The following is a 19,184-nucleotide window of genomic DNA, read 5'->3' as shown; positions in this document are numbered from 1 at the left end:
GTGGATCCCATCCCTCCTGGTTTGACATGTTTACTGGCTTCCTGTCTAGCAGAGAGTTGATTAAAACACTGCTGCTGGTTTATAAAACCCTGAACAGTCAAATCTCAGACCTTCTGGTTCACCATGAACCTTCAGGCTCCTCACATCATCAGGTTCAGGCTTACTTTGTGTTCCCAGAGTTAAACCAAACACAGAGAAGCTGCTTTTAGTTTCCTTTAGGAACAGGCTCCCACAGATCTGCAGGCCAGTGGAAACTCTGGCTTCTTTTACTCCTTAAAACTGATAACTGTTGCATACAACATGTCTTTGATTTTATTGTTGTCTTCTCTTCTTCTGGGCTTGGCTTTTATGCTTCATGCTTTATGGAGAGGCAGCGTTCAGCTTTCTGCTCCTCACGCCCAGAAAACTGCAGGTCTGCTGAAACTCTCAGGATTAAAAACTTTATTTGGATCCTTTTATCTGAACAACTGTTAAATTCCCCACTCTGAAACTTTATTTTGTGCTTTTTATCTATTTTATTTTAGGTCTTTTAACCTATTTTTTCAGTTTTTATTTAATTTCTTTTATTTCTTTTAAAGTGTGTTTTAATGCACTTGCTTCTTGCACTCTGTAATGCTTTAAATGTTTTATGTAAGGCACTTTTAATTGTCTTGTACATGAAATGTGCTATAAAAATACATTTGTCTTGCCTTTACTGTTGCAAACTCTTGGTCATCCGGGTCTTGGTAGTCCAACATAAGGGCTTGAATTAAAGGAAACTGGACTTCTCTTTCTTGGTTCTTGAAGATGTTTCACCTCATCTGAAAGGCTTCTTCTGAGACATGAACTTTATTTAACCTCAGTTTCTTTTGTATCCCCTCATCAGCTCCAAGATAAACATGTAACTTAGCAAAAATCAAAATAAAGAACTTGAGCAGCAGGGGAGCCTTAAATCATCTGATACATGAATTATTTAAAAATGTTTTACTTTTACAGGCATGAAGAGAAATGCTTTATTTTCAGTCTTATTTGACTTTTACTTTAATTGAGTAATTTCCATCTATTCTAAAAGAATATTTTAAAATAATCTTTTGTATCTATAAAATAAATCTATTCTTAAAAAATATAGCAGTCATTTTCTTTTCTTGTTCTTCACTGAGGCAAACTTGATAGTGAGTGTATGGACATTACATTTTATAATATATTTGATAAATCTTCATTGAGTGTTAGCGTATTGGATGACTTGATAATGTCCAGTGAAGTGGAGACACAGCATGGATTTCTATAGTTATGTTGGTGATCTGCTGCTTTATATTGCTGTGTGTCTCAGTGACACAGGATTGTAATTGTAAGTAGATAAAGTTTATTTATAAAGCACTTTCCACAGATAAAGTTGTATTTTAGAAATTAAGTCATGGATGGAAGAAAGGTTTTTACAGCTCAACCAGGACAAAACTGAATTACTGGTGATTGGTCCTGAGGGACAAAGAATAAAACTACATATAAACTGAAAGCTTTGGCTTTCCAGCTGAAAAAGTGAAGAATCTTCGTGTTTTATTTGACATTTATTTATTCTTTCATTCATTCATTCATTCATTTGTTCATTCATTCATTCATTCATTCATTCATTCATCCATCCATTCATTCATTCATCCTAACATATATAACGGCAGTCTGTGTGCCATATTTTGCCGGACAGATTTGCTCTACCAAGGGAGACCTGTTATATAAATGGCCCACTCAGCCCAGAGCAGAGGGGACCCCAGACCAGAGCCACCCGGCTCGATGGGGCAGGGGCACCAAGCAGCCCAGGGTGACGGTGAACAGGCCCAGGGGTCACTGGGCGCTGCGGTGCGGGCTGCATGGAGAGCGGGCATCCCACAGATCCATTGCCACCCATCCCCTCTGGCAGAGCCTCGTCCAGGAACCCAATACCAAGGCTAGGAACCCTTGGGACCAGAACATGTCCGCACGTCCCCTGCTCCCAACCAACCCTCCCATCCACCAGCCCCCCACCCCCTTTTACTGCCCCCAAAACCCCTCTTTACCCCAACCCTTACCCACTCACTTACCCAAAACCCATCCATTGCCCTGTCCCTGCCACGTCTTGACTCAAATTTAAACTGAAATCCAGATTTGTCACATAACAAAGATTGGCTTTAATCATCCTAAAAACACAGCCAAAGTGAAGCCATTTCTTTTACAAAGTAAACAGAAATTTTAATTCATGCTTTAATTACCTGCAGACTAGACTACTGTAATGCTCTTCTGTTGCAACCTTACAGCTGCTGCATGTCTGCTAATGGAAACCACAAACAGAGATCACATTAAACCTATTTTTAAGTCTCTGCACTGGCTACCTGTGTGCTTCAGGGTTGATTTCAAGATTCTTTTAATGGATTTTAAAGCTCTTACAGGTCTTAATCCTACTTATTTATCTGATTTGCTTTTAACTTATAAGCCCTCCAGAACACTCAGGTCTTCTGAAAGAGGCCAGAACTAAAGCACACGGTGAGCCAGCTTTTTACTATTTCCACCGGGTGCATGTGCGACAAGTTCCGGCTGAACCACGGTTTCATTCCGACCTCCACGGCGGGTCAGTCCACACCGGGAGAGAGTCAGGTGCGGAGCTCACACGGGTGCAGTCCACCTAGCTGGATCCATGAGATCACAAAATCACAGGAGAAGTGGAGGTTCTCCGATTCCAGCATAAACGTCTCGCTGTCCATGATGAAAAAAACACCACTGAGACCCCCGGATCGATTAATGATGTAATGTTTACATGGTTCAGCGAGCGCAAATCTTTTATTTATAAAATGACCGGAAGCTTTTACACTGCTTCCATGTCTGGATATCCTGTGTGCCCCTATCTGAACTGCTGAGCCTGACGCGTTCTAGATGCATGCGCCATCAAAAATAGACTTGGTGTGTATGTCTAGTGGAGAAACCGCGGCACACTGTGGGAACCAAACCGTTGACTAAAACAGCTTCGAATAGCTGAGTAGGCTGCAGCACGACTGTAAGGTGGTGCACACGCACCTGGTGGAAATTGGCCATTAGAGTCCTCACCTGTGCAAACCTGATTACCTGAGAGTCACTGAGGGTTTGGACATTTTCAAAGGAAAAATGAAGACATATCTTCTTAGTTTGGCTTTTACCTAAATTTTATAAGTAGGTTTTACAACATTTTATCTTTTTATGTTGATCGTTGTTTTTCATTGTCTTTACTGTCCTATTTAATTTCATGTAATTTGATTTAATTTTATAAATGCATGTGTTCTTAATCTGATAATCTTATCTTTTCTTATTAAAGTGTGTTCCTTTTACGTTTTATCCAGTCTTTGGTGTGGGGGTGTCTGGGTTTGGTCCTTGGTGACTGCTGTCCTGCACGTTTTCTGTATTTTACTGCACCTGGCTCAGGTCAAGTAGATCCGGCTATGAGGTTCTGCATGGTGGTTCACTGATTTGGTTTGGATGTGTTGGGGTTGGGGGGCATTGGGGGCCTGCAGGATAGTGGCCCTCAGGGGCCTGCGCTGGAGCCCCTGCTCTAGTGTTTCCTCACCACAAAGTGCTGAGAGTGAGTTGCATGATCTGTGTGGCTTCTCAGACATGATCAACAGGGAAGCAGTATATGAAGCTCTTCCTTTTCAGGGTTGCTGATGCCATCAAACATCTGGATAACGACTGTGAAGGCCTTTGTGTTTTTGTGTTTTACTGTTTAAATCCAGATACATTTCAAATTGTGAATCAGAAGTTAAATCAGACCAGTTAGGCGGTGGGCTGAGGCCGCTTATCAGCTTTAGTTTTTAAAAATAATGATCCCCAGTAAGGGAGGACCTGGATCTTGTATATTTTAAAGCTTGTTTTTGTTTCTTGATCAGATTTTGTTTGTTGGCACTCGTAGTTCTTGCACATTTTTCCACAATCATACTTTAAAGTTCATTAAATTTACAGGTAAACACCGCAGCTTACTAAGTTAATTGAACCAACTGCATCCAAAGCTAAAAATCACATGAAATTATTCAGCCAATCAGACGTAAATATGCAAAGTTGCTCAAAAATGCTTTCCATGCTATTTATTTGATGCATAACTTTGGTTTATTTTTTAAGTTTATTTTTGTGTAAATGATAGGTCGTTAACGCACACTCGATTAATTGATCAATTAATTACACAAATGTGAAGCTCAAGAGATCGGTATCTTTATTTCAGTATCTCTGTTTGTTCTTAACAAATTAATATGACATCTTTCACCAAACCTGCTGTGAAATAACCCAAATTGTTTGAGATTAAACTTGTGGTCATTTGGCAGCAGGCCAGCGTCAGTCATTATAAGCTTAGTGTAAATATAATTAAGGTTACAGGTTAGTTTATTTAGTGTATATTACTGGTGTTACCATAATGTAAATAGGCAGAGAGAGAGAGAGAGAGAGATAGAATGGAAGGAAATTTGGTGAGCATGGGGCTCAGGGGGCAAAATCCAGAAGCACCCAGTGATACTTATTATGTTGAGTCTTTTTACATAATTGTAAGAATGCAATAAGCTTATGTTACAAGTTAAAGACAAAGTTTGGTTCACAAGTTCAATGTACTTAATATCATTGTGCCTTGATGCCAGTTTCTATTTTTTTCTCCACAGATTCACAGCTGAAGTTCAAGATTCACACAGACTTAAATATTAGCAAAGGTCATTTCCATTTTCAGTCTTTAAGCAAGTCAAAGCCATCCACAAAACAACTATACAACGTAGCATGGCAATGACAAACCTCAGTTTTTAGATTAAAGTTCTGCACTGCCTCTTCTGCCACAGTACTCTCTCTGGTACCAAGCTCTTTCCACATAAACACAGAATCAATAAATTTCTTCCACCCTGTGTCTGTAAAGGGGATTTTTGTGATGTCATGCTCTTAGGTCCTCCCTCTGCTGTTTGGTCTGACAGTAAGGACTATATTAATACATTTTCACCTTTTAATGAAGCTTAATAACAAACTTTGTATAGCAATTTGTTTAACCTCTCAAAGTGATTTGCAAATTTATTTCAGCAGTGTTTAAGTGTGTTTGTAGTGTGATCTTTAACAGGCTGATGGGATCAACAATGAAAGCGCTAGCTTAAAAGCTGGCAAGAAAAACTCCACATTTGTTACCAGCAGGTTACAAGCCACCCCCCACCCCGAGGCAAGTTTTGAGGTGTGTCATAGGACAATAACTACAATTACTTCATGCATGTCGGGCCACGAGCATAGCTGACCGCTCGGTTTGCCGGTACCAACAACTCTAATAAAGTTGCCAATAAACAAAAAATGTGCAAGAGGTGAGAGTGCCAACAATTTTTCTTTCAACTGATGAAAAATGAAGATGCTGTTAACAAAGAAATGAGGTCCTCATTCGGTGGGGATTGTCCAAATATACAAAACCTTCCCTTGGCCCACTGCCTAAGTGTGGGTGGGACATCAAACATGACTGCACCAACCAGGAAGTTTCCAGACCTGAAGCACTCTAAGCTCATGAACCTTGGCCATCCCCGAGCCTTCGTCCCAGCTCACCGATATCGCAGCTCTCTCCGGTGAATCCCTGCTGGCAGACGCAGCTCTCGCCTTCCTCTGTTAGCTGACACTGGCCATGCAGACAGCGTAGCCCCCGGCATGAAGCTGCCGCTGCGTCCTGGAGGTTACACAGTGCCCCATGATATCCCTTCTCACAGTCGCAGCGGTAGGTTTGTGCATCCAGCGCCACACACAACCCCTTCACACACCTGGAGTTAAACAGGACAAACATCACTTTCGGCACCCAAGAAGAATAAAGTTTAAGTTCCTGGTAAACAACATCTGTAATGCTCACTTGCTGCTGTCACACGGGTTGGCACCAGTTGCCGTGGTGACAACATCTGGTCCAGTAAGGCCTCCTGTGATTGGCTGGTCACAGTGTTGTTTGGTCCATCCAGGCAGGCAGTGACACTGAGGACCCTGAGCGATGAAAACAATTCATTTCACTGGTTATTTGTCAATGTTAACACTGGAGACGCCTCCTAACTCCTCCAGACAGTCTCCATCAAAGCCTTCCTGTTTCTGTATTGTGTCAAAATGTTTGCGTTTGTGGTGCAGAACCTGTGCCGCATCGGGCTGGCAGATGCCATGCAGGCAGTAGAGTTTGCGGCAGGGCTGGCAGCCTGGGACCACACCCGGCTTCATGTGGCTGCGAGTAAAATCCTGGAGCTCGTGGTTGATGTAAAGGTTCCTGATGCAGCCGTGGAAACTGGATGTGTTAAGGGTCTGAGAGGAAAGTCCCAGAGAGGCTGGGAGCACCTGCTCAGGCATACCTGCATAGAAAGACGATAAATAAGTGTTTTCTGGAAAAAAGTCTGAAGCAGCAGCAGAACTTTGGTGTAACACACCCAGTCCTACCTCCCACATACAGAAGAGCCTCTCCTGTTGCTGGCTGACTGCGACCCTGACTGTCCAACGTGGTCGGCTCTCCTCCATCAACCGACAAGTTGACCATCTGATTAAAGGTCACCAGCTCTACCGTGTGGAACTGTCCATCGTTCACCGTTTCAGCGCTGTTTCATATCAACACACACTTAAAGCAAGAATGCTGAACACAAGACTTTTTGCTCATCCACATTTATTTGAAGTAGTAAAAACATTTAAAGGGCCCTGCTATTTGGACGTTCTGAGCTTTCTACGGTGTTATAGCGATGAACACTCATCAGACAAAAGAGCAGCACATAAACACATGTTTGAGTTTTCCACTGTGTCTCTATATTTATTTTCCATGGTGCTGGAAACAATAGGTTTTATAGAGATTTTTCTGCATCGATATTTCAGTGACGTCCTGGGGCAGGGACTAAATAAAAGGGTTTGTGAAAAATACTGGATTGATTCCTGTCCTTGTGGACTCACATTTTAAAATAAATTAGCCTGAAATTAGCATATACGAGCCACTTTAAAACAAGCTGTTTCTATAAAGATTCTGATCCTTTCTTATACCAGAAAAGCTGGACTCTGATGTGTTGCAAATACTATAAACCGGTGAGTTATGTTATGTTTCTACCTTAAATCAGACTTCCATCTGTACCCAAATTTAATTAGCATAATTTTGGAGGCACATACTTCAGCTCTCTGTATAAAATCTTATAAAATCTATAAAAAAAACAATCTATAAAAAAATGGGTGTAAGCCAGACTGAGGCTGACAGATTTGTCTCTATGAGACTGAATTAAATCAGATCTGGAGATGCTAGAAACATAACATGAGATGATGCACAGTAACTTTAGTATTTCTACATGGAAAAAGTAAATGGTCCATTTAAACAGAGTAGTAGTGGAGGAAAGCATCGGTCAGACTGGAAACCAACAAGGTAGATCTCACTGAAAATGAGAACCAGACTTTTTTCCAGCACTCTTTCAGGCCTTCATTTTAGAGTCACTGGACTGAAGCACATGATGTGTTTGCACAAATGAAGACTAAACAAATTTTAAGCAAATTTATAAAAAGTTCAAGAGCAGGAAAAAAAAAATGTTTTAACAATACACTTTTAAAAAAAGGAAATAAAGATTCAAAGCTGTCGAGAGAAAGGAATGTGGCATGGTGTTGGTCTGAGTATTTACTGGGATTTTTACACACAACCATCTCAAGGGTTTACAGAGATGGTCTGAAGAAGAGAAAATATCCAGCGAGCAGCAGTTGTCTGGACCAGGATGTCTGGTTTAGGTCAGAGGTCAGACGAGAATGGACAGACTGGTTGGAGACAACAGGAAATCCAATCAGCACACCACAGTGGAGCATCTTCTGATGCTACTTCCAGCAGGATAATGCACCATGTCACAAAGCTCAGATCATCTCCACCTGCTTTCTAGAACATGACGATGAGTTCACTGGACTCCAACGGCCTCCACAGCCACCAGATCTCAGTCCAGTAGAGCAGCTTTGGGATGTGGTGGAACGGGAGATTCTCATCATGGATGCAGCCGACAAACCTGCAGCAACTGTGTGATGCTGTCATGTCAACATGGAGAAAACCTCTGAGGAAGGTTTCCACCACCTGCTTCCATCTATCACACCAGGAAGTAAGGCAGTTCTGGAGGGAAAAGGGGTCCAACCCGTGACTAGAAGGAGGATCTGGTAAAGTGGAGGGGAAGTGTTGAAGCTCTTGTATGACTACAGCCAAGGATAACACATTCATTTTGATTATATTGTCAAAATTAATACATTTCTCAAGTCAGTGATAGTTTTTTTCATTTACACGTATTTAAACTAAATAGCTGCTGTTCTACAGACTCAGTTTCCAGATGTTTTAGGTCAGGTGTGTCCAGCTGCAGTCTTCGAGATCTACCATCCTGCAACTTTTAGATGCATCCCATCTCCAACATACCTGAGTCAGTGGCAGAATTCCCTCATCCGCATGTCATTCAGCTCTGCAGAGGCCTGGTCACGAGCCATTCATTTAATTCATTTTATTTAATTTCGGATCAATACCTTCTACACCAACATTTTCTATAGCTAAACTGGGATAGGTAGGAATTACTACTTCCTCTGCCTGCAACACGCAGTGATGAGTGGAGTTTGATGTGTGTGAAGACCACAAACCTCTTTAAATGAGAATCAATCATCACACAGAAGCAGAGGGGATGAGGTTATGATGAGTTGAAGTAAAGAGGACAGGTGCTGCTAGGGAGGAGACAGATATTACTCTGGGTCCACTTTTTGGTCAGTTGGTTTCAATGAAAAAAAGGTGTTAAAATTAAACTCAAGAGAACGATATAAATAAATAAAAGGTGGTTGTGTTACGTGACTATTACTGAGGAGTATTAGATAACATTTCTTAAATACTTTTTTGTTTGTTTTTTTATTTCATTTTCTATACTGCTTAGTCTAATTCATGGTCGTGGAGAAACTGGAGTCTATTCCAGCAATTAACAGGCAAGAGGCAGGTACACCTGGACAGGTCACCAGGCCATCGCCGGACCAAATCTCTTTTGTTTCCTTCGCTTTCTCGGAGCAGTGATGCCTCTTTGTACCAACATTGGCATAAACAGCTGAAAACATGTCTTGATGCCGCTGACTCTTGTCACAGCAAACCTTGTGATTCCAGGGCTCATATGATGACACAGCAGCAGCTGACTGCATCATGAGCTCCTGACCTCCAACAGATTTTACCATCTTTGGATTTGAATCTTTCAGGGGCAGCGACTTCACTAACAGTAACCTCCTCATCAGACTGACCAGATGTGTCTTCTGGATGATGCTCCACGTGGTCTTCCCCCACAGAAACCACTCATCTATGTGGCCTTTTCACTTTTCACCAAAAATATTATCCAGAACTTGGCTCGCTGAAAATGTTCTTCTCATTTCTGCATGCTGCAAACTGGAGATGACTGAACGCTGGACACGCCCAGCTTTGTTTGTTTTGTTTGTGTGCAGGTATAATATGAATAATATAACATGGGTAAATATGATGCAGTTCAGCACATCAATCCTTTAACTTTGCTGCTCTACAGTTTCTTCCATCCTCAAGTCTTTGTTCAGTTCAGCTGTTTCATGACCCACCGTCCTGTTCTGTGCAGCTGCTTATCACCGCTACTTGCTCTATGTATATGAGAAAGGTTCCCATTTGGACATTTCTCCCTCCAACCATCCTGACATTTAAACACTCGACATCTGATCAAGTGGACTCTTAACATGAAGTGTGCTCTGTCTGCATCTGTCATTAAATGTGAATACCACACAGCTGATTTCATCAGTTCACATTCCTAAAAAAGGCTGTCTCTCTCTGAGAAGCCACACAGATCATGCACCGACGCACTCTGTTGCTGGGCTACGGCAAGCTGAGAGGCTGCTGAGGGTCTGACAGGAGTCCAGTGCATCACTTAAACACACCATAAACCCATGATAATGTCGGGCTGATCAAGCTGCAGCTGCTGGCTGCAGGGGGCAGCCAATATGATGAAAATACTGTACAATTCAACATGAAGACTTACAGTTTGCTTCATTTAAACCAGCAGGAGTTCATCAGCAGCTGCAGATTTGGCCTGAGGATTTGTCTCTTCTCATAACTTTTATTAAGATTCAGATTCTGCCTTTTAAACTTGTTCTCCTGTTTCTTTATATATAGGCAGGATGGATTCATGTTTTCATGGTGTTTCCAGCAGATTCTGAGCCTAGCATCTGAATGTGGAGCTGAAATGGAGACTCATCAGACCAGCAACGTTTCTCCATCTTCTATTGTCCAGTGTTGGTGAGTGTGTGTGAATTGTAGCCTCAGTTTCCTGTTCTTAGCTGACAGGAGGCACCCGGTGTGTCTTCTGCTGCTGTAAACCATCTGCTTCAAGGTTGGACGTGTTGTGTGTTCAGAGATGCTGTTCTGCAGACTTTGGTTGGAACCAGTGCTGATTGGACTTCCTGTTGTCTTTCTATCATCTCCAACCAGTCTGTCCATTCTCCTCTGACCTCTGACATCAACCAGACATTCTGGTCCAGACAACTGCTGCTCGCTGGATATTTTCTCTTCTTCAGACCATCTCTGTAAACCCTGGAGATGGTTGTGTGTGAAAGTCCCAGTAAATACTCAGACCAACAACCATGCCACAATCAAAGCTACTTAAACCCCTTTTCTTCCTCATTCTGATGCTCAGTTTGAACTTCAGGAGGTCATCGTCATCATGTCAACATGACTAGATGCTGCCATGTGACTGGCTGATTGTCTTTTTTATGTAATGTCTTTAAATAGTAACTGCTGGAATAATAACAGAAAACTGCTTAAATACAGATTAATTATAAAACCTGGAGACAGTTCCGTCTCTTCTACAAACCGAAGATATTTAGTGATTAAAGCCATCTCCTGTTTCTGTGTGTATGTCTACCTGTAGATGGCAGTAGCAGGCTCGTTCCCGGGGTCATAGGTCACCCTTACATGACCCTGATGAAGCTCTACTGCTATTGGTTCGTTGTCTCCATTATAGAGCAGTATACCATTATCCTCTGCAGTTGACACCTGAAACGCACACACATCAGTAACAGTATGTGTGTGTGTGTGTGTGTGTGATAATGCGCCTCAGCTGGGATGAGGTTGCCACAGTTTCGTCCTCACCTGCAGGGTGATGTTAGTTTGAGGCCAGTTCTTCACATCTTGAAGCTGAACATAAGAATCTCTATCAATAAAGTTGACGCTAACCAGCTTCTCACAGCTCTGACCCTCGAAGCCCGGCAGGCACACACAGACCGCAGAACCTGACCTTTCCTCACAGGGGGCGCCGTTCTGACACTGAGCCAGCTGACATGGAGACGGTGGCAGCGGCGGGGACACCTCGCAAAATTCACCACTGAGGGAGACCAAGGAAAGTCAGGATGCATTCACTGCAACAGACAAATTTCTTCAACCAACTGACATACAGCGTGCATAAGTATGGGCACCCTTTAACTAAAATCCCAGCAGGGATCACCTTCAGGGCCACTGTTCAGCAGGTTTTGGATGCTTCCCTGCTCCAACACGTATGTACATTTAAAATAACTTCTAGATGTTGAAAAGTCATACTTAGATTAAACTAAACTGAGATTAAATGTTTGGTGATTTTGCAGGTGCATTTTCATCTGGAAGTTAAAAAAATGTGTGAATAAAATGAGGCAAAATATTGTTGAAACTGAACTTATTTTTCTAAGTTTAGTTTCCAAAACGTAAAGATCTTCTTAGCATTAAAACAAAGAGAAAAAATACTTAATATGTGATTTCTAGGTTTTTATGCTGTTTTGCTGCTCTGGCCCCCTGGAGATCAGATTTTGCTGAATGTGGCCCCTGAACTAAAATTATTTTAGTTTAAGGGTGTCCACACTTATGCAACCAGCTTATTGTACATTATTTATTTTTTCATATTTTTCTCCTAACAGGTAAGATCATTTTTCAGTTGAGTTGTCCAGGTCAAAGGTCCCATTAAAGCTGGGAAAAGTTTGGAAATGATGGTGTCGTTCGTGGTTCGTTAACATGGGCGTGAACTGTATCTTTTATATTTTAATTGTAGACATGAATGAAGAATCTGATGAAGGTGGGTGGAATCTGACATGATTTAACTATATTTACATAAAACCTCTTCATATGAGATGGACAAAATGTTTAAAGTCTGACTTTTCTGAACAAATGAGTATTTATGGTCAAATTAAGCTCTATTAAAGCTTCGAGTCTCAGCATCTGCAGCACCGTCTCTGTTCCCAGCGTCCCAGTGCTGCAGGTACCTGAATCCCTGTGGACAGACACAGCTGTATCCATCCAGATGGTCGACACACTGCGCTCCGTTCTGACACAGATGATCCACACACTCATTATAATCGATGCTGCAGTCGGGCCCCACCCAGCCTGGGATGCACACACACCTGGAACAGAAAGATGCACCTTCACATACCTGACATCAACACACACTTTAGCTAAATTTACCAGTACTGATGTTTATCTGCAGTCTCGAGTGAGATCTTAAGCTTTGCTGACTGTGGTGCTGGTGAAGGGAGGTGTGTGTGTGTGTGTGTGTGTGTGTGTGTGTGTGTGTGTGTGTGTGCTTTCACCTGGGACCTGTAGGACTGCTGATGCAGGTGGACTGATGCTTACAGGGGTTTCTGTCTGTGGAGCAAACATCTTCCTCTTCCTCACAAAACAGACCTGAAAACCCGAAGATGGAAACAGTTTGTGGAGGATTTTAGTCCCGACTGTTCGGGGTGTTTTGTAACATTTTTTGGTCAGCTGATCTCAAAGAGTGCTGTACCTGTGTAGTTGGGAGGACACAAACAGGTGTAATTTCCAACTCCATCGATGCAGGTGGCACCGTTATCACAGCCGTGGTCCTCGCAGTCGTCCATGTTCACCTCACAAAAAGTGCCATGGAAACCGAAAGCACACGCACAACTATAGAAAATAAATAAACAAACCGCTTCAGGAATACAGACTGCAGGACTTTACACCTGGATGAAACTCCCATTTACAGATGAGAACATCACTTTCTCCAGGTTGGGATTAACATGAGTCCCAGTGTTGTTCTGTCACACATCCAGGACTGTTTACTGGTTTCCGATGTTTCAGAGTAGATCTGCCATCAAACCCAGTAAAGTTTTATTGTACTTGTAATAAATAAACACACTTCCTCATAATTTTGCTTGCGTTCATATTTTACTTTTTGTGCTTTAACAAGATGTTTTAAATAGTTAGATCCTTTATATTTAGACATCTTTTACTTTTATACTATAATCCAGAATGGATTAATTTATCATAAATGAATCCACACAGATGAACAGATCATTTATTTGGTTTTTATTCCAGCCGTTTTTAAAATGGCTGCTTGAACATTTAATGATCCGTAGTTTATAAATCCATGACAGGTGCAGGAACTTCCACCAAACACCAGGTAAACACCGACGTCTGAGACTGAAACCGGTGGAAAACACCTAAACCTGAACTTCATTCATTGTTCAGCAGCTTGTGAGGATCTAACTTTTTAATGATTAGTGTTTCTGCATCGTAACAACGACTCACTTCTGTGTTTATCGCAGTGACGACGTTTCTTTTCTGCGTGTTTTAGATGTTGACTTGTGAGAAACATGGAAGAGTTGATGGAAACAGTGACCCCGTTCCTCCAAGATGGCGAAGAAAGCCGCGGTGACGCCACGTGCACGTTCTCTATACGTTAGGAACTAGTACCTCAGCGGGTTGTCTGTTACTGGTTTTGCATGTTTTATATGAACTGGTTACCTGAATCCTCCAGTCTGCTCATCGCTCAGGCAGTTTCCTCCGTTGGTGCAGGGATTGCTGACACAAGCATCCACCAGAGTCTCACAGTGTTTACCCTGCAGACCAACAACACACACACACACACACACACACACACACACACACACACACACACACATGCACACACACACACACACACACACACACACACACACACACACACACACACACAGAGCATGGTTTTAGTTGACAAACACAAACCACAAGACCAGGTCAGTTTGGCAGCTGGATGGGATTAACAGAAACAGATGTGAGCTCCAAATAATCGCTGACAACACGCAAATATTAGAAGAGTGTTTTCAAATGTTCAGTTAATGTTTTATTGTTTGACTGCAGGAAAAGTACTCCATTTATATGACATGAGCTGAGGTCACAAATGTCACTACAACACACACAGTCAAAAATCTGGTACACACTTCCCCCGTGTAAGGTTTTATGTATCAGGACATAATAAATAAATCTCACCAGGTTCAGTAAATCTAACCTCAGATAAACAACATGATGCATCACACTATGTCATTTATTAAACAGAAACTAAAAGTCACAATCAGAGTGAAACTGTTTCCATTCTTACAGCTTCCACAGGAATTCAGAGGGTCAGAAGCAGCCATGAGCCACTCATCAATGATTAATTCTCATAATTTACAAGTGGAAAACATTCAAGCCACCAGTCTTCCCAGGAGAGGACGTCCCAGCAAGTTCAGCCCAAGATCAGACCACAAAATGCCCAGAAAACTCGACGAAACCCTTGAGCTACACGTCAGACTCTCCAGGGCCCAGTTAGAAGGTTAAATGTTAAAGTTTATGACAGTCCAGTTAGAAAAAGACTGAACCAATATGGCTTGTTTGGAAGGGTTTCAGGAAAAAGACTTCTGGAACAATGTTCTCTGGACAGACCAGACCAAAGTGGAGATGATTGGTCAGAATGAACAACAAAGACAAACAGCACATCAGCACAAACACCTGATACCAACTGTAAAACACGGTGGTGGAGGGAGTCATTGAGTGGACCATGAAAAGTCAGATGTGAGTCCATCTCTCTGACACGATAACAAGCTTCATTCACCAATAACTTCTCATGAGAAGGCTTTTACAAAAACTCTCCACAGATCCACAAACTGCTCATATCTCTCCTCATAGATTGGTGAATGCAAATCTCTTGTAAGCTGAAAAGATGGACCAGCTGTTCTTACTTCTTAGGTCAATGCCTGAAAATACCCATGAAAGGTCGAGACGTAAAGGTTGCATGCCAGACACTCCAGAAAAAATAAACAGAATGCCAAAAGAATGAAGGAAAACTAAAAACGATAAAGATGAGCACTAAGTTTTCCCTCATTTTTTTAAAGTGATAATGTGCTAATAAATAATCACACAGTGAGATTCAAATAATATAAAAGCAGTTTTATGTACAAATGGGTCATTAATTACTCCCAGCCTGCAGCCTGGTCCATGAATGTGTCAGGACCAACATCCATGTGGTGCACTGGCTGAAGGATAAAAAGCCTGCTGTTCCGTCTACAGTCTGTAAATCACCTCCTGCTGTGATACGATAGAGCGAGATGTGGATCTGATGAAATAAAACCTCCAGGTGAGTCTGATAGTTGTCAGTGGTGATATTAACTAGGCCATCACGGCATATCCTCATAAATCTAATCATTATAATGAAACTTGCATTAGTAACTACCACATTCACAGCTGACTTAACCTTAATGCGTTATATTCTTGCAACCCATGCAACAAGACAACAATCTCAAACACAGCAGCAGATCTACAGCAGAAAAAAATAAAAGAATCAAAGTGATGATGCAGTCAGAGTCCAGACCTCAGCCTGACTGACATGTGGTGGGACTTTCAGAGAGAAACTAATGCTGCGAGCCTCTATGACCTGAAGCAACGCTGGAAAGAAGAGTGGAGCACAACCATCATCCACCATTACTGCACCTTCCTGCAGCTGGAGGAGCCTCTACAAGCTGCTGCATCATCACTCTGATTCTGACTCTTAGTTCCTGTTCAGTAAATAATGACACAGTGAGATTTGTCATGTTGGCTGTCTGAGGCTGGAGTGAATTTAACGCCTGCTGAGGAACAGGTGTTCCTTCTTCATGACTGTCGTTTCATACCGTGAAGCCGGACTTGCAGGTACAGGTGTACTGTTGGCTGTGGTGGACTTGGCACAGACCCTGGTTTTGGCAGGGGGAAGACACACATGGACTGCATTTGGCCTGAACAGACGCCTCCACAGGACCTGATAACACACACACACACGCGCAGGTCAGTATGAAAGTTTATCATCTGGTCAAACATGTCAACATATTCATGATGTTGTATTATCATTTTGTGTTATGCGCCTGGTTAGCTCAGCTGGCAGAGCGTCCGTCTAACATGTGGGAGACCCGGGTCCGAATCTCTTCCAGTTGGAACCACCTTCAGATGGAAGTTACTTTGGAGAAAAGTGTTTGTTAAATGACTGCAGAATTTTTATAGATGAATGAATAATTTAAGGGTTAAAATCCTCAATGATTTATGTAAATAATTTTTATATCTTTTTACACATTTGTGATTTCAGATAATTTTCTTTCTTACATGTAATTGTTCTGCTGTAAGAAGAATCGTTAAAAATATTCTCTTTATTTTTGGCATTTGGACACTCACTCAGGTTGTGGCTGAACATCAGCCGGACATCGGCCCAACAGGTGGCACAGTCGCTTCATCTTTCAACATGTCAGTCACAGAAAAAGAGGCTGACAGCCGTGAAACGTTCGCAATTGGAAGAGAAGCCTCATGCAGAAGCAGGACGGGGGGAGAGGACCCATGATAGTATCACTTTGAAAATTCATAAAATAATAATAATTAAGCTACTGATGGAGCTAAAAGGTCGTAGTGGAAGGAAAATGGAAATGAAATGATGACTGTGTCATTGTCAGGTCAACCCAAATTTGAAGATTTAACATGAACACAAACACCCGTTGTGTGCTTGGAACATCAGATGTCTGTTAATTAGTGCCATTTATTGACAATAAAACAAACTGCTTTAACATTCCTGCCCTAAAACCCCAGCAACTGGTCTCCTCACTTCCCAGACGTTTCCAGACATGTTAGAAGAAGAGATGCTACACCATGCTGAACATCACCCTGGAACTACTTTTTACACCGTGCTGAACATCACCCTGGAACTACTTTTTACAGCCTTGTCACTGCCATCTGATTCACTATCAGCTTGTAAAAGTCTCATTTTCAACATCTGATTTGATGTTTAGCTTCTACTGGAAATAAAATATGGGTTGATGAGATCTGGAAATCATTGCATTCTGTTTTTATTTACAATTTACACGGCATCACAACTTTTTTGGAATTGGGTCTAAAGCAGAAAGAGAGTTAATAAAAGTCTAAATTTAACCTGAGTGTTAAACTGCTGCATGTGTTTCAGCCACCTCTGTTTGAACATCTGTGAGACAGTCATGCATAAAATTACTGGATGGAGGAGGAACACACCACTGAGTTTATCACCAGAGATGAGTCATGTTTGGAGTCGTTTCCAACTCCACTGAGTCCAGTAGAACACACTCATGTTTATTCTGCAGGTATTAAAATACACTGCTCGCTTGTCAGTCAGACAGACGTTGGGATTCTGGATTTACTGCGTCTGACCTGAAGACTGTGTTTAAAACAAATAACAGATCGATAATATTCCCACATGACATGTGTTTCTGCACATTTTACTGTTCAGCTAAAGACAAGCAACACTTCAGTGTCTGAGAGTGTGTAGGAGTAACAGCCACCAACTCATGATGAAGGCCACACAGACTAAAAACCTCTCATTAAATATAATCCACCATATCAGGAACCTACAGTCAGTGGGTGTTTGTTCTCTTACATCAAATGACTGAATCACATGTGGCTGTAACAGATTGTTAACTTAGCAACAGTTTCTACTGTGTCGTGGATGGTTTATCCTTCCCCTTGTGTTAGGGTCCACGTCGACCCGTTTTAGGAGTAAAGGAACCACATAAATATGACTATTGCATCGAGAACCTCTAGTTTACCAAATAAAGCAATAGCAGTTTTTTCTCAAATTTCTAAAATGCTCTTCTTGAAATTATAACCTTTGTGTTGTTCTGGTCCCAGCTGTAAAAGTAAGATCATACAGCACCAATTAGGAGCCAAAACTGCAGTCAGAAGTGTACTGTAATCCAACACACTGACCGCCTGCTCTCTCTGCTCAGTTCAGCTTTAGAGGATTCTCTTTTTGCCTTGTTTTCCTGTTTACCTGCACACAAACAAAACAAACAAAGCTGGGCGTGTCCAGCGTTCAGTCATCTCCAGTTTGCAGCATGCAGAAATGAGGAGAACATTTTCAGTGAGCCAAGTTCTGGATAATATTTTTGGTGAAAAGTGAGTGGATGAGTGGTTTCTGTGGAGGAAGACCATGGTCTTCATCCAGAAGACACATCTGGTCAGTCTGATGAGGAGGTTACTGTTAGTGAAGTCGCTGCCCCTGAAAGATTCAAATCCAAAGATGGTAAAATCTGTTGGAGGTCAGGAGCTCATGATGCAGTCAGCTGCTGCTGTGTCATCATATGAGCCCTGGAATCACAAGGTTTGCTGTGACAAGAGTCAGCGGCATCAAGACATGTTTTCAGCTGTTTATGCCAATGTTGGTACAAAGAGGCATCACTGCTCCGAGAAAGCGAAGGAAACAAAAGTGTTGAAAAATCCAAACTTTTTGGCTTTTCTTGAAGCAAATGGGTCAAAGCAGACGTTACTATAGTTAATAATATCAAAAGAAAAAAATAAATAAACAATTTTATTTAAGAAATGTGTTCTACTACCCCTCAGTAATAGACAGGTAAGAACTTTTATTTATATGTATGATTCTCTTTTTTTTTATTGAAACCAAGGGTATACTGTCAAAACAAAATGAATAGTGTGTGTGTGTGTGTGTGTGTGTGTGTGTGTGTGTGTGTGTGTGTGTGTGTGTGTGTGTGTGTGTGTGTGTGTGTGTGTGTGTATTTTACAGCTAATTTCAGATACGGGTCAAAACCGAATCATTAACATAAGAGATGTTAACAGAAGACATAAGAAGCAGGTTAAACAGAACTACAGCTCATTGTGTTAAAAAAAACCTAAAATCTACATGTTTTACATACAGACATACATACATTATATAAATGCATGACTAATATATACATATATATATATATATATATATATATATATACATATATGTATATATATATATATATATATATATATATATATATACTGTATGTATATATATATATATATATATATATATATATATATATATACATATATGTATATATATATATATATATATATATATACTGTATGTATATATATAGGCAAGTGGGCAAGACAAGCTCATGTATGTAAAGAGAAGAAAAATGTGTAGGAACAAAATTTAAATCAGCTGTTTAATAACTGC

General features: G+C 41.3%; 1 protein-coding gene across 1 annotated transcript in view; it reads right to left on the bottom strand.

The window, feature by feature from the left end:
- The window catches only part of LOC121638758 (slit homolog 1 protein-like), a 133,317-nt gene that overhangs the window by 5,774 nt on the left and 108,359 nt on the right, over nucleotides 1-19,184 (bottom strand). The window contains exons 27-37 of the mRNA XM_041983726.1: nucleotides 15,859-15,983; nucleotides 13,700-13,794; nucleotides 12,720-12,859; nucleotides 12,523-12,616; nucleotides 12,199-12,336; nucleotides 11,063-11,294; nucleotides 10,836-10,966; nucleotides 6,379-6,533; nucleotides 6,082-6,293; nucleotides 5,816-5,940; nucleotides 5,521-5,729 (exon numbers count right to left, since the gene is read on the bottom strand). Coding sequence (XP_041839660.1) covers nucleotides 5,521-5,729; nucleotides 5,816-5,940; nucleotides 6,082-6,293; nucleotides 6,379-6,533; nucleotides 10,836-10,966; nucleotides 11,063-11,294; nucleotides 12,199-12,336; nucleotides 12,523-12,616; nucleotides 12,720-12,859; nucleotides 13,700-13,794; nucleotides 15,859-15,983 — 1,656 coding nt within the window. The remainder of the gene's footprint in view (nucleotides 1-5,520; nucleotides 5,730-5,815; nucleotides 5,941-6,081; nucleotides 6,294-6,378; nucleotides 6,534-10,835; nucleotides 10,967-11,062; nucleotides 11,295-12,198; nucleotides 12,337-12,522; nucleotides 12,617-12,719; nucleotides 12,860-13,699; nucleotides 13,795-15,858; nucleotides 15,984-19,184) is intronic.

This window comes from Melanotaenia boesemani, chromosome 4 (assembly GCF_017639745.1).
Source record: "Melanotaenia boesemani isolate fMelBoe1 chromosome 4, fMelBoe1.pri, whole genome shotgun sequence".
Classification (NCBI taxonomy): Eukaryota; Metazoa; Chordata; class Actinopteri; order Atheriniformes; family Melanotaeniidae; genus Melanotaenia; species Melanotaenia boesemani.
The sequence above is the reverse complement of the archived record's forward strand: the minus strand, read 5'-3'. Positions and strand labels throughout refer to the sequence as shown.